We start from the raw sequence: 12,438 nt of genomic DNA on the forward strand, positions 1-12,438 counted from the left end.
CTACACTAGTGCTCTGCATTCTTTCTAAAATCCTATATAGTGAGGGCTTCGCGCGGTTGCTTCATTGCTTTAAAAAAAAAAAAACACCAGCGTGAATACTTGAAACATGTCAACTCATTTACGCCGACATCACCTTATTGTGTCAGTATCTGGGAAAAGACGAAAAAAAGGAGAAACATGCACGCAACAAACTATGCCTGCAGCATTTAGACACCAGTATTATAGCTTACAGGGAATCCAAAGTGCACCCAAACACCAGACCTGTTGGTTATTTTAGGATCTTATATTTCTGGTCTGTTAAATGCATTAGACATTTTGCAATGAGCCTTCAGCGCGTGCTGAGTGAGCGAGCGCCTTAGGGTCCGTTCACATATCGCTCCTAAAAACGCGTGGAAAACGCTAAGCACGTCTTTCTCCTCCTTTCCAAAGTGCTCGGGCAGAAGCGCTCATGAGGCGTCTGTCTTTGCTAAGCAACAATGACGTGCTCTCTCCATGAGACGCGGAAATTTCAGCAAAGGATAAATGGATTTGCAGCTCTAAAAATCGCTTGCAGTAGCTCTGCTACTAAATTTATTTCAAAATTGCAATCCATATACAACTATAATCAGCTGTTCCTTCATCTTGGCTGAGTTTTCAACGTTGTTACGGGAAAGGATGAAGCTGATTGGTTAGTTCTTGTCACATGACCCGCGGTGCGCTTGCGGCATTCTGAAAAGTTGAGATGTTTTTGCATTTTGCTGTATCTAAAACGTACCGAACCGAACCGAACCGTGACATCAGTGTATCGTATCGAACCGAACCGTGAATTTTGTGAACCGTTACACCCCTAATATATATATATATATATATATATATATATATATATATATATATATATATATATATATATATATATATGTATATATATATATATATATATGTATATATATATATACACACACACACACACATTTACATCAAATTTAAAGCAATATAAGCAGTGGTGGTAAGTATCGAAGTAAAAATACTTTGTTACATATAAGTATTTTTTTCGGGGATCTGTACTTTACTTGAGTATGCTGCCCGCAATGATCCCGCAATGATACTTCTAATTACAGGAGCGTCTTTACTGATGAGATGCTCATGGAAATTGCATTTGATTTTTTCCACAGCTCTACTGAAATTTCATTCAACCATGGCAGGCAAAAAAGACATTTCAGCCGTTAAGAAGATAAGAAAGACACTACTTTAATTAGAAGTATATCTCCAGCACGTGCGTTCAGATCAGGGCTGCCAGGTTTTCATAACAAATCCTGCCTAGTTGCTCAAATGTTGACTTACTTAATTTATTTACCATGACAAATAGTTGTGTAGACAAATAATATATATTTTTAGGACTGCAACAACTAATCGATAATGAAAATAATCAAGAAAAATTTCATTATTCCTCATCGATATTCTGAAACAGTATTACCTTGTATTTTGCACATCTTCTGTTTGATGCAGCTATAATGTTATCGAACATGTCTATTGGAAGTTCAACCCCTATACTGCGATAAGGTGCTTCATTGTCTCTTTTGATTGTAAATCTAACAAATTCTTTATTGCAGTATCTAATCTCATCATTTGTTCAATTAAAACATTGCATATCACTACCAAAACAACTGTTCTGCTTAATTATTGATATTTAGAGTTAATTTGAATATGTACTTTTTACTTCCGGTACTTAAGTATGTTAAGTATCGGATACTTTTGTACTTTTACTCAAGTGATGTTTGAATGGAGGACTTTCTACTTTTACTGGAGTAATTTTTTATTAAGATACATCTACTTTTACTTGAGTATAACTTTTGAGTACTTTTACCACCCCTGAATATAAGCTATATATCACATTTCAATGGCTTGATTGTTCATGTTGATGCAAAATATAAACTATATTATTCATGCATTTAGCTGACACTTTTATCCAAAGCGACTTACAGTGCGTTCAGGCTATACATTTTACCAGTATGTGTGTTCTCTGGGAATCGAACCCATAACCTTTTGCACTGCTAATGCAATGCTCTACCACTGAGCCACAAAAACAAAAGTTGATGTTTATCTGCTTAACACCATGACACCCAAGATGTAGGTGGCTTTGTTTCTTCAGTTGAACACAAACCAAGATTTTTAACTCAAACTCTTGCAGTTTGTCAGTCATATAATTGAAGTGAATGGGAATCACAGCTTTGAGAGTAAAAAAAAAAAAAAAATGAAACCCTGCTGCTCTAGACCAGTGTTTCCCAAACTTTTTTTCTGGGGACCCACATTTTAAAGTCGATAAATCCTTGTGACCCAATAAACATTAGGCCCATATAGTTCATATATCACAAAGAGAATTTATGCATTAACAAAATATGTATGACAATTTTTAAGGTCAGTTAAGCTTCCACTTAACTATTTAAAAGAGATACAGCTATTTGACAAAGCACAATTATTTTTTATTTACCTGTTGTTGACAATAAGTAAAATGCAGAGGTGAAATGAGAAAGGAAGAGCTGACAGGGCATCTCATTGTTTTCATATTCTCATCATTACAGTGTACACAATTTATACTTAATGAGACAAAGTGCAAAATAGGGCAGTTAATCATTTATTTTTCTTCCTATCATCAATAAAACCAGATGGAATCAATGGATGCCTTTCATATAACAATTCAATGCTTTGCACATCTACCAGAATAATATGAACAAATTTCTTACTGAAATATTTTTTGAGAACTTTTTTATGCGTCCACTATATACACATTTTATAAAGTGCACAGTATGACAGGCTCTCATTTTTTCTCCTCAAAACAAAAATATGAATGCAAACAATCTTTAGAACAATAGTAATATGAACCTTCAGAGCTATCAAAAACATGCTTTTTAAAGTTTATTTTTATTTTTATGTTGGTCAGGCAGAAGAAGAGTAATGTTTAAGTGCACCAGTCCTTATCATCAGTTTCACCAAATCAAGGCAGTTTACCAGGCTAATGGGAGAGGTGGGCCTGCTTGTTTTTTAGAATTACATTCCAGTTTGGTGTACATGAGGAGAGTGCAACACACATATCAGGTGCAGCATTCAGTCTATTCCTGTATTTTGTCTTTATTTTTGTGAGAACTGAGAACCCAACTTCACATTTGTATGTAGTTGTAAAAGTAATAAGCAACAGTATGCTTGCCTTGCTTAAGACAGGGTATTCAGATGAAATGCTTACCCATGTAAGGTAAACAGGTCAATTTAGCTCAAAGGGAATCATTTAAGATTTTAAAGGGAATTTGAACAGAATCACTGTTTCACGGCTGGTCACGGAGACGCCCTGCGGTTCAGTGAACGAGCTGTTTAACATCAAATCTGCGCTGGATACTAATATCCAAACTAAAGTGAAACACTATCAATTAGCACAGTAACAAGATCGGCAGTTTAAGACATCAACACAAGATACTTCTCTTTTCAATATGAATAAGGCTTTATTAGATAAATCTAAGACATATAAACTAATCTAACACATAAACGCACGCACTCACACATTCACAAAAGTTGCAGGAAGATCAAAAGTTAGGGAAAGATGAGTTTAAGAGAATGGAAATATGGAATCCCAAGTTTACAGCAATACGTTAAATTGCATAGACATGAACAACCATCAATCACGTAATTAGCCCTCGCATTGAGTTCCTCAATGTGACTAAAATTATATTAGATACTCCAGCACAACAAATATCTGGGGATACGTTGCCTACGTTTCCTGTGAAAGGGACTCCTGTTGAAAGGGGTATCCCGGTGTCGCTGATTGGCTGGAAGTTCAGTAGTGGCTGAAGTGACGTCTTGGGAAGCCCGTGGTTGTTGGGCGTTGGCTGAAAGTGCAGAGTCGTGTGGGCTGGTTGAAGTTGAACGGGCACCCGAGGTCAGGCGTCGGAGACTCGATGTTACAAAACTTAACTCAGAACACGAAACTCTCAAACGGAAAAGAAAATAAATAAAGTTTGACGAGATAAGGTTGTGTTCCTTCTCATCGTGGCTAAGTAGCAGCAGGCGTGCAGGCTGTAGCACGCTGCAACTGCGCTCAAAGAACAATGATGACTAACCGCATGGCTAGATGCTACAAGCTAGCCGAAGCATAGCTAGAGACTAGAAGCAGACACTAAAAGCAGACTAAAAGCAAAGATTTTACGATATCCTAGGTATTTAAAGTGGCCTGTTGGCCACACCTCAAATGCTGTCTTGACCAATCAGATATTGTCTTGGCTCGGGGGTATCATAAATCATTTGTTTATCTTACCAAGCATGTGGTCCGAATTTTCCTGCCTCGCAGGGTCTAATTTTGGACATGATTCCTATAACACGAATACAATACATGGGACAAATAAATTATTGTCAGGGCTAATTCAAGCAAGAAGATTCGATCACACACATACCAAACACAATTATAAATCGTTAAGCTATGCCATAGTCATAAAAAAAAACATACACAATAAGTGATTATAACATGATAGTCAAATGTGTGGGTTCCACATAAATGAATATGGAGTGATGCGATGGAATGATTCATTTATAAGTCTTTTTGAGTTCATTCTGGTCCATATATATGTACAAAAGACAGTTTCTTTGTCATTCTCTGACATATGGATGTTCTGTAGAGACAGAGGTTTAAAGCTCCGCCCCAGCCCCCCCCCCCCCCCCCCCCCGTTAGGAATTTCAGTCTGGTTCTGCTAGGTGGGGGGGGAGTCAATAGAAGTGTTTAACTCATGGTTTAACATAATGTCCAGCGTTGCATTTCAAATACGAACAACAAATTTGACACCAAATTTCTCTTCTTCGAATTGAAATTGTAAATAATTGTTCTAGTGGTGTTAGTGTTGAAAGCTGTTGTGTGAACAAGTGGTTGGTCATATTGCTTGGTTCTTGTGGCACTAGAACTGATTTATGACTTCCTGAGGAATTCAGCTCGTGTTTCAATGCATACAGATTTGATAGACTCTTTAATTTGTCTGGTTCGACTCATTTCTGTTACATATATCCCCCTTTCAATCGGCGAGGTGTTTAGGTGAAGACATCGTCGATCGCTGGAGAAACAAAGGCAGAAGAAGCAGACAAACACAGCAAACAGCAAGACAACACCTCCATGACAGTTACTGTACTGGTGCAGGCATCAGGTTATTTAGGTGCACGTGGTTAAGTTCAATTAGTCAATGTAGTTTAGCACATTGAGGATAGTTTAGATCGTCTTGGAAATTGTTGTTTTATTCTGATTCATCAATCAAATTTGTGGTTAACTTTGTTTGGTTCTTCTAGGTTGTCTTTACACGTTTACCGTTAGTTTTCTAGTAATTTCATTTTCAATTCAACGAATTGACCTATCATGCATGGAGCTCTCTGGCTTCCATTCAGTTTAGAGTGGCTGGCGGATATTAGGTGTTGCGAGTCAATCCTAATATCAGACCTTCGACCCTCGCAGGGTGTCTAGGCGCTTCACCTACTCAGGAAAGAGGGGAAGGAGAAGGATAGGTAAAAGAAGAACAAAACAAAACAAAGCTGCTGTGGGTTTTCTTAGCATGGGTTACAACTACTATTGAGCTAGGATGTCAGGTGCAGCTAGTGTGTCGTGAACCTTAACTTAGTGTCAGGTGTTCTACCTATTGTGAGGATGGCTGCACGTTTCTTCATGGTGGGTATGTGTAACTTTGTTACACTAAAAGTTGGATATTCTACCTGTGGGAAGAATATGTTTGTTGACTGTGTTATCAGTAGATGTGTTTACCTCTGGGTGTAGGTAATGTTGTGTGTGTTACTGGTGTAGTGCATGTGTGGTCAGATCTGTTCAAGTCTGTGTTGTCTCCCCCTTTTTCTAGCATGTCACCTAAGACTGGCTCTCTGCATCCTTGGCTTGGATGAGGGCATGTCCATGGTCTAATGAGGGGTCAGTCCAGCAAGGCAGGAAGTTATTTAGCAGACAGTCTGAGGCAGTTTGGCATGGCTGTGTGAAGCTGGGTTGCAAAACTTTGTCTCCTATGTTGCATTCTTCTTGTGATGCCTTCTGGCTGTAGCAGACTTTCTGACCTTCTGTGCTCTGGAGGTTGCTGTTGCACAGACAGGGAATGTGGTACTTGGAGTTGGAGTTCATTTGACATTTTGTTAGTGACTGAGGTGATGTCCTTTAGTACCTCAGATTTTTCATCAACAGTTGGCCGTTCTCTGTGGTCTTGATGGAAGACTCTGGTGTTGTGATGCCACTGGGTGTCGTCCAGTGCAAGGCTTGAGTCTTTGTTGACAGAGTTCAAGAGTGTGGAGGTTCTGTTACCTTTCTTTGAGGCCAACTTCTGCCTGTTATAGGCCTTCTGTGTTAGGTCACGCAACTGTTGGATGGTCATGGAGTTCGGACAGGCCATGACACCTAGATGGTGACTGACTCCAGGGTGCAGATTCTTTAGGAAGAGGGTTTTGAAGTTCACATCCTCTTCAAGGTCAGGGTTGTTGTGTGCACCAAAGTAGGCTTGTCGGAGTCGGTTGTAGTAAGCTTGTGGAGTCTCTTGACGACCTTGTTTGGTTTCCAAGGCAGTTAACAGTCCATGTTCAGACTCTGGGTCTGTAAACTCTTTAATCAGGACCTCACGAAGTCGCTGGTAGTTTGACTTGGTTTGACTGGGCTGTCGATCTAGAAAGTTTCGTACCTCGGGACTGGACGTGGCTCTAAGGAGGTATAACCAGTCTCTGTCAGTCACATGAGGTCTCACTTCCAGGTGAAATTCGATATCTCGCAGGTAAGCTTGGATGTCGGGGCTCTCTATGGAGTTCGGGTTGAACCTGCTGATGTTTTTAGACAGCTTGTTGAGGTCTTTGATGGTCATCCCGTGTTCAGCTCCAAGTCCTTGGACGGGAGGTTTTCTTTTGTTCGCAGGAAAGGGTTGTGTGGCGAAGGCAGGTGAGGTTTTGTGTTGTGGCCCTTCGCTCCTTTCATCATATGCCATTTCTTGGACGTGGGACTCTGCTCTGCTCAGCAGTGATGAGGCTAAGAGAGGTTTCTCTTTCCTTGGCTCTTGTTTGTGCTTGTAAGCATTTTGGAGTTCTTTTCTGACCATGTAGAGCTCATCGTTGGTATCGTCTAGTTGTTGGGTCAGATTGTCCGTTTCAGTTCTGTACCTTTCTAGGTGGTCTTTCAAAGCACTGATTTCAGAATTCTTGTTTCTGATGTCTAGCTTGGCTTTCTCTAGTAGCTGTTCGGCATACTGGAGTCTGTTTACCAGGTCTTTCTGAGCAGCCGTTGTATGTTGCTGGCCGAGCTGAGCTGCTGCCAGGGCTGCTGCCAGGGCTGCTTGGAGCTTCATAACTTGTTCCGTTGTTTCCTGCTCCCTCTCGCTGGGTGCTTTGAGTTGATCTTGAACTTTCACTTCCAGCTTGTCTATGCGACGTTGAGCACGTGTCAGCTCCTCTTGAAGGTGGGTGATGTGCTTGTCGCTCAGTTTCAGCTGGGTTGTATAGGCATAGCTTAGTGAGCTCGTGATCTTGACTAGCTCCTCGTGGTTGTTGTTCTGGCTTGAATCTTGTGTCAGGAATCTTCTCAGGATTAGGATTATTATTAAAAATAATAACAGTTCAAATGTCTTTGGAGTGAGGCTGTCTGTCATGCCTCTCAGCCAAATATTCACATCTTCCCCATGGGAAATGGGGTCTGCAGTCTGCGGCATGTTGGCACGCTGGGGAGAAGAGAGACTGACACAGATCTGTGTGGAGTAAAAGCCTATGTGTGGTCGGACAACTAAGTGTTGTATCAGTGATTGTGAACCACTAGTGAAATGTGGCGACGACTGTGTTGGTCTCAGGGGGTCTAAGTAGACTAGAGATGCGAAGACTTTTTTTCACTCTAATGAGGAAGAGGAAAGAAGAGAAAGAGGTGAAAAACAAATTAAATGACAAGCAAAATTTCTGTTTTTCAAATGAGGAAAATTATTATTTCTCCAATTCAACGTTATCAAAACGGTAAACAATATTATTATAATTCTTGTCTTGGACTAAAGAATACAATAATAATTCTGATATCTCTTTTCTTAGTCTGACAGGATTGAGGCTGCGAACCGGGGAGGCTGCGAAGGCGACAGTTGTTCAACACATATCTCTATTAAATTGATCTCAACGTTGGATGAGATGCTAAAATTTGGATTGCGTTTTCAAATGTAGGGAGGTTAGGAAGAACAAGGGAGAGGTTTAATTACAATCAAACTCCATAAGGATGATTCGTCGTCTTTGGCACGATTGTGTATTTAATTCACTTAGAATTGATTGATGGTTCTTACATGTCCTACAAATGTAAAAAGAGAAGAGGAAAGTAAAGGAGAGAGAGGACAGAGATGGTAAGTCTCAGTAGCGGTTATCTCAACTACAAGGAGAGCATTGTGTTAGTTGCTGCACAACTAATCAAACAAAATAAACTTTAAGTGAAAGAGAGTTGTCTTTCTAATTTATTTGAACTCGTAGTGAGGGATAACCATATCTCCTTTTAGGGCTCAGGTGTGTCGTTCCCAGGCTAGGATACACAAAGTAAAGAAATGGTAAGAAAAAGTAAAATTAAAAAAAATAATAAATGGGCAAAATATGCATAAATGAAATTAAAAAGAGGAAATCAATACGTAAAACAATAGTGGTTAAGTGTATAACCAAAACAGGAAGAGGGGTAAAACGCATTCAAATAAGTAAAGGTCTGAATAGCATATATTCAGATGGGTAATAAATAAATTAGGAAGAATAAGTTTACTTAAACTTCCAAAGTTCAAGGCTTATTCATTCCTAAAATAATTAGGCCCAAAAGAGAATAATAGAAATAATAGATCATATGAAATGATCTGAGAGGGAAATTTCAAATGATTCAAAATAAATTTAATGTTTCAATTAAATTTCAATTTGTCACAATTAATAATTGTGAGTTAGTATTTCCCTTTCTAGTAAAAATAAGTGGTTTAGTGAGAAAAGAGAGCAATAAAGAGAAAGAGACTAACAAGTGTTAGTTAAGATGTTTAAAGATGGTTAAATCACATCAGTGTTGCCCAAACACACACTATTCATCCACTGGATTGTAATGCTAACGGCTAAGCTTTGAGGCTAGTGGCTTTAGTATAGACTTCAATGTAAATGCAATGGTTTCGTTAGCTTAGCGACACCGCGGAGTTTGTTTACACAAGTGTGCTGCGCGTGCACAGTTCAGAGTTGCTCCGGAAGTACGTTAAGGCATCCGGGTCACGGTCGTCACTATGGCAACCAAAACACACTCTAGTGGATAACGTTAGAACATGAATCGTTGCATTGTTGCAAATACAGTTAAGCATGTAACATGAAATGTCGGCTCATTTCAACACTGTACAAATAACAACACCGCTTTCAGTTGGTTTTGCGATGTGGCACTTAAACTCTCAGTTTGTATAGAGTTAAATTTATCTTATTTCAGATATAGCAGCTTTTGCTGTAGTTAGGGGGACACAGTGATGGCGATCTGAATCTCGGTGCCAGTTTCTCTGGACACAAACGGTTTCCTTTGCTGTTCGTACACAGTTAAAATTTACTTGATCAAGCTTTTAAAACACTCCCATTCAAATAACTCTCGGGCACACGCAGTGTTACGCGAGATTGCATTCACTTTGTGAACGGACACAGACAGGCAAACATTATTCTCTAATGTTTAACTTAGGGGAGTCAAAGATCAAATTTGATTCGGCTTTTGCTGTAGTTAGGGGGACACAGTGATGGCGATCTGAATCTCGGTGCCAGTTTCTCTGGACACAAACGGTTTCCCTTGCTGTTCGTACACAGTTAAAATTTACTTGATCAAGCTTTTAAAACACTCCCATTCAAATAACTCTCGGGCACACGCAGTGTTACGTCTCACACGTCTCGCTAGCTTTTCAGCTTTCATCGGCAACAGAAGAAAATATTAAATATCATGGTTTATGCTCACAATTTAGATTAAACTGCCCGCATTCTCCACCATAACAATGTAAGGGAAACAGGTCAATTTAGCTCAAAGGGAATCATTTAAGATTTTAAAGGGAATTTGAACAGAATCACTGTTTCACGGCTGGTCACGGAGACGCCCTGCGGTTCAGTGAACGAGCCGTTTAACATCAAATCTGCGCTGGATACTAATATCCAAACTATAGTGAAACACTATCAATTAGCACAGTAACAAGATCGGCAGTTTAAGACATTAACTTGTGAGCACAAAACACAAGATACTTCTCTTTTCAATATGAATAAGGCTTTATTAGATAAATCTAAGACATATAAACTAATCTAACACATAAACGCACGCACTCACACATTCACACAAGTTGCAAGCTGCCTTTAATAAAGTTCACAACACGAATTACTTCTTTCAATGTTTTGTCAAGCTCGGGGGGTATTCCTTTGCATGCCAAAGCTTGGTGGTGAATGAAACAGTGATTTCACATGATGTCTTTACCAGCTGCCTCCTTGATTCTTTTCACAACTCTGCTGTTTCTGCCCGTCATATTTGCAGCCCCATCACTCGTTACGCCTTTACAGTTGGCCCAGCTCAACCCGCACTCTGTAACCACGTAGTTGTTCAGTACATAAAATATCTGTTCACCTTTCGTTCCAGTAGGAATATTCAAGCAACATAATAAATCCTCCACAAATTCTGTTTCCCACACATACCTTACGTATACCAACAAAGTTACGCAGTCCGAGACGTCGGTGCTTTCATCCAGCTGGATTGAAAATTCCGCGGCCGCCTTCAATCTTGTTATGAGCTGTTGCTCAATATTGTCTGAAATGTCATTTATCCTTCGGGAAACTGTGTTGTTACTCAGGGGGATGCATTTTAATTTTTGTGCGGTTTCTTCATCAATAACCGTGCTAACCATGTCTATTGTGGCGGGCAGAATTATATTTTCTGCAGCAGTGTGGGGCTGCTTCTCTTTGGCCACACGGTAAGAAACCATGTATGATGCTAGCTGGGCTTTGTCATTTAATGTCACATTTCTACGGAGAAGCTCAGCTGATGATTCAAACTCCTGTGCCTTCCTTTGAAAGAAATCCAGAGGTTTCTTTGCCAAGTCGAAGTGATGTGTTTCCAAATGTCTTTTTATTTTAGTTGGTTTTAAACTCTCATTTGCGAGTTTTTCGCTGCATATGACACACATGGGTCGAGCTTCTTGGTTTGTTTTGGAATAATTAACAAAACCATATTTCAGAAAGTAGTCTTTATATGGCCTTGGTCTTGTTTTTCTTTTCTTATTTGGAGGCTGTTCTCCCAAATCCTCAGAGGTAACGTTACCTGCTCCGGTGTCTGGTCGAAAGCATCCACTGGTTCCGTTTCCTCACATTCTTCATCATTATGGCGTTTTTCACTTGAAGTAGCTTTGCTAACATTAGCTAGTTTATTTTCAAGCTGGCCTCCCTCGGGGACGGTATTTTGGCTGTTGGCAGTGCTAGCCTGATCTTTAGCTGGTTTTTTCTTCTTAATTAGCCAAGCATCCATTTTTATGGCTGGTTGCCAAATGCAGAGCGCAGCTAAAGAAAAAAAAAAACGGAAGAAAACGACGAGCTCCCTCGTGCGGCTAATTGGTGAACTACACATATAACATTTTAATCAAGAGTATATAGGACACTGAAAAATAGTGCTCGACTTGGCGACCCATACAAAATCTCCCGCGACCCACTCCCGCGACCCACTTCGATATGTAAGAAACTGTAAGAAACTGAACTGTATTTATTTCGTATTTATAACAGTAGACTCTATCAACAAGCTCAATTAGGAGTGTCAGTCATCCATTTACAAGGCGGTGCACTTGTAAGTTTGCAATCTGCCATAAAGCAAGAAGAAGAAGAAGATGCATCACATACCAGCTGTTGAGTTAAAAAACTGCGTTTGTGTTCTTATGAAAATAAATTCACATACTTCTTGGACGGCCTGGGGGTAAGCAGATAAACATAAAATTTTCATATTTGGGTGAATCTCTTTAAGGTATTACAATATAATAAACATAACAATCGGGGGTTTCCTGCAAAGCGGCTTTGAAACAATGTGTATTTCTGAAAAGGCCTATGCAAACAAAATTTACTTGACTCTGTATGTCCAAAAATGGTTGGTTCTTTTTATCATATTAACTCTGTTCTTGTGTGTTCCACAGCTGTAAAACCAAGATGTACCCCGATGACCTGCCAAACACCAGCATTGTGATTGTGTTTCATAATGAAGCCTGGAGCACACTTCTAAGAACCATACACAGTGCCATAAACCGCTCGCCCAGACACTTGCTGCTCGAGATTCTGCTTGTGGATGATGCCAGCGAGAGAGGTCCTAATCACATCAATTCATTAATTGATCATTTTAGGATATTCCTTCATTATCACAATACTCACAATGTATTCAATGTGTCACTATATTCACAATGACAGAATACCTCCAGTGTCATAATTTATGTAAATGTT

At 39.6% G+C, this 12,438-nt stretch overlaps 2 protein-coding genes across 3 annotated transcripts in view; both read left to right on the forward strand.

Moving 5' to 3' along the window:
* Positions 1 to 12,438, forward strand: part of LOC128020216 (uncharacterized) — a 426,958-nt gene that overhangs the window by 79,582 nt on the left and 334,938 nt on the right. The window lies entirely within an intron of this gene.
* The window catches only part of LOC128020197 (polypeptide N-acetylgalactosaminyltransferase 13-like), a 109,681-nt gene that overhangs the window by 37,057 nt on the left and 60,186 nt on the right, over positions 1 to 12,438 (forward strand). For both annotated transcript variants that reach the window (XM_052606907.1, XM_052606906.1), the window contains exon 4: positions 12,138 to 12,304. In XM_052606907.1, coding sequence (XP_052462867.1) covers positions 12,138 to 12,304 — 167 coding nt within the window. The remainder of the gene's footprint in view (positions 1 to 12,137; positions 12,305 to 12,438) is intronic.

The sequence above is a fragment of the Carassius gibelio genome, chromosome A9, assembly GCF_023724105.1.
Source record: "Carassius gibelio isolate Cgi1373 ecotype wild population from Czech Republic chromosome A9, carGib1.2-hapl.c, whole genome shotgun sequence".
In the NCBI taxonomy this organism is placed as follows: Eukaryota; Metazoa; Chordata; class Actinopteri; order Cypriniformes; family Cyprinidae; genus Carassius; species Carassius gibelio.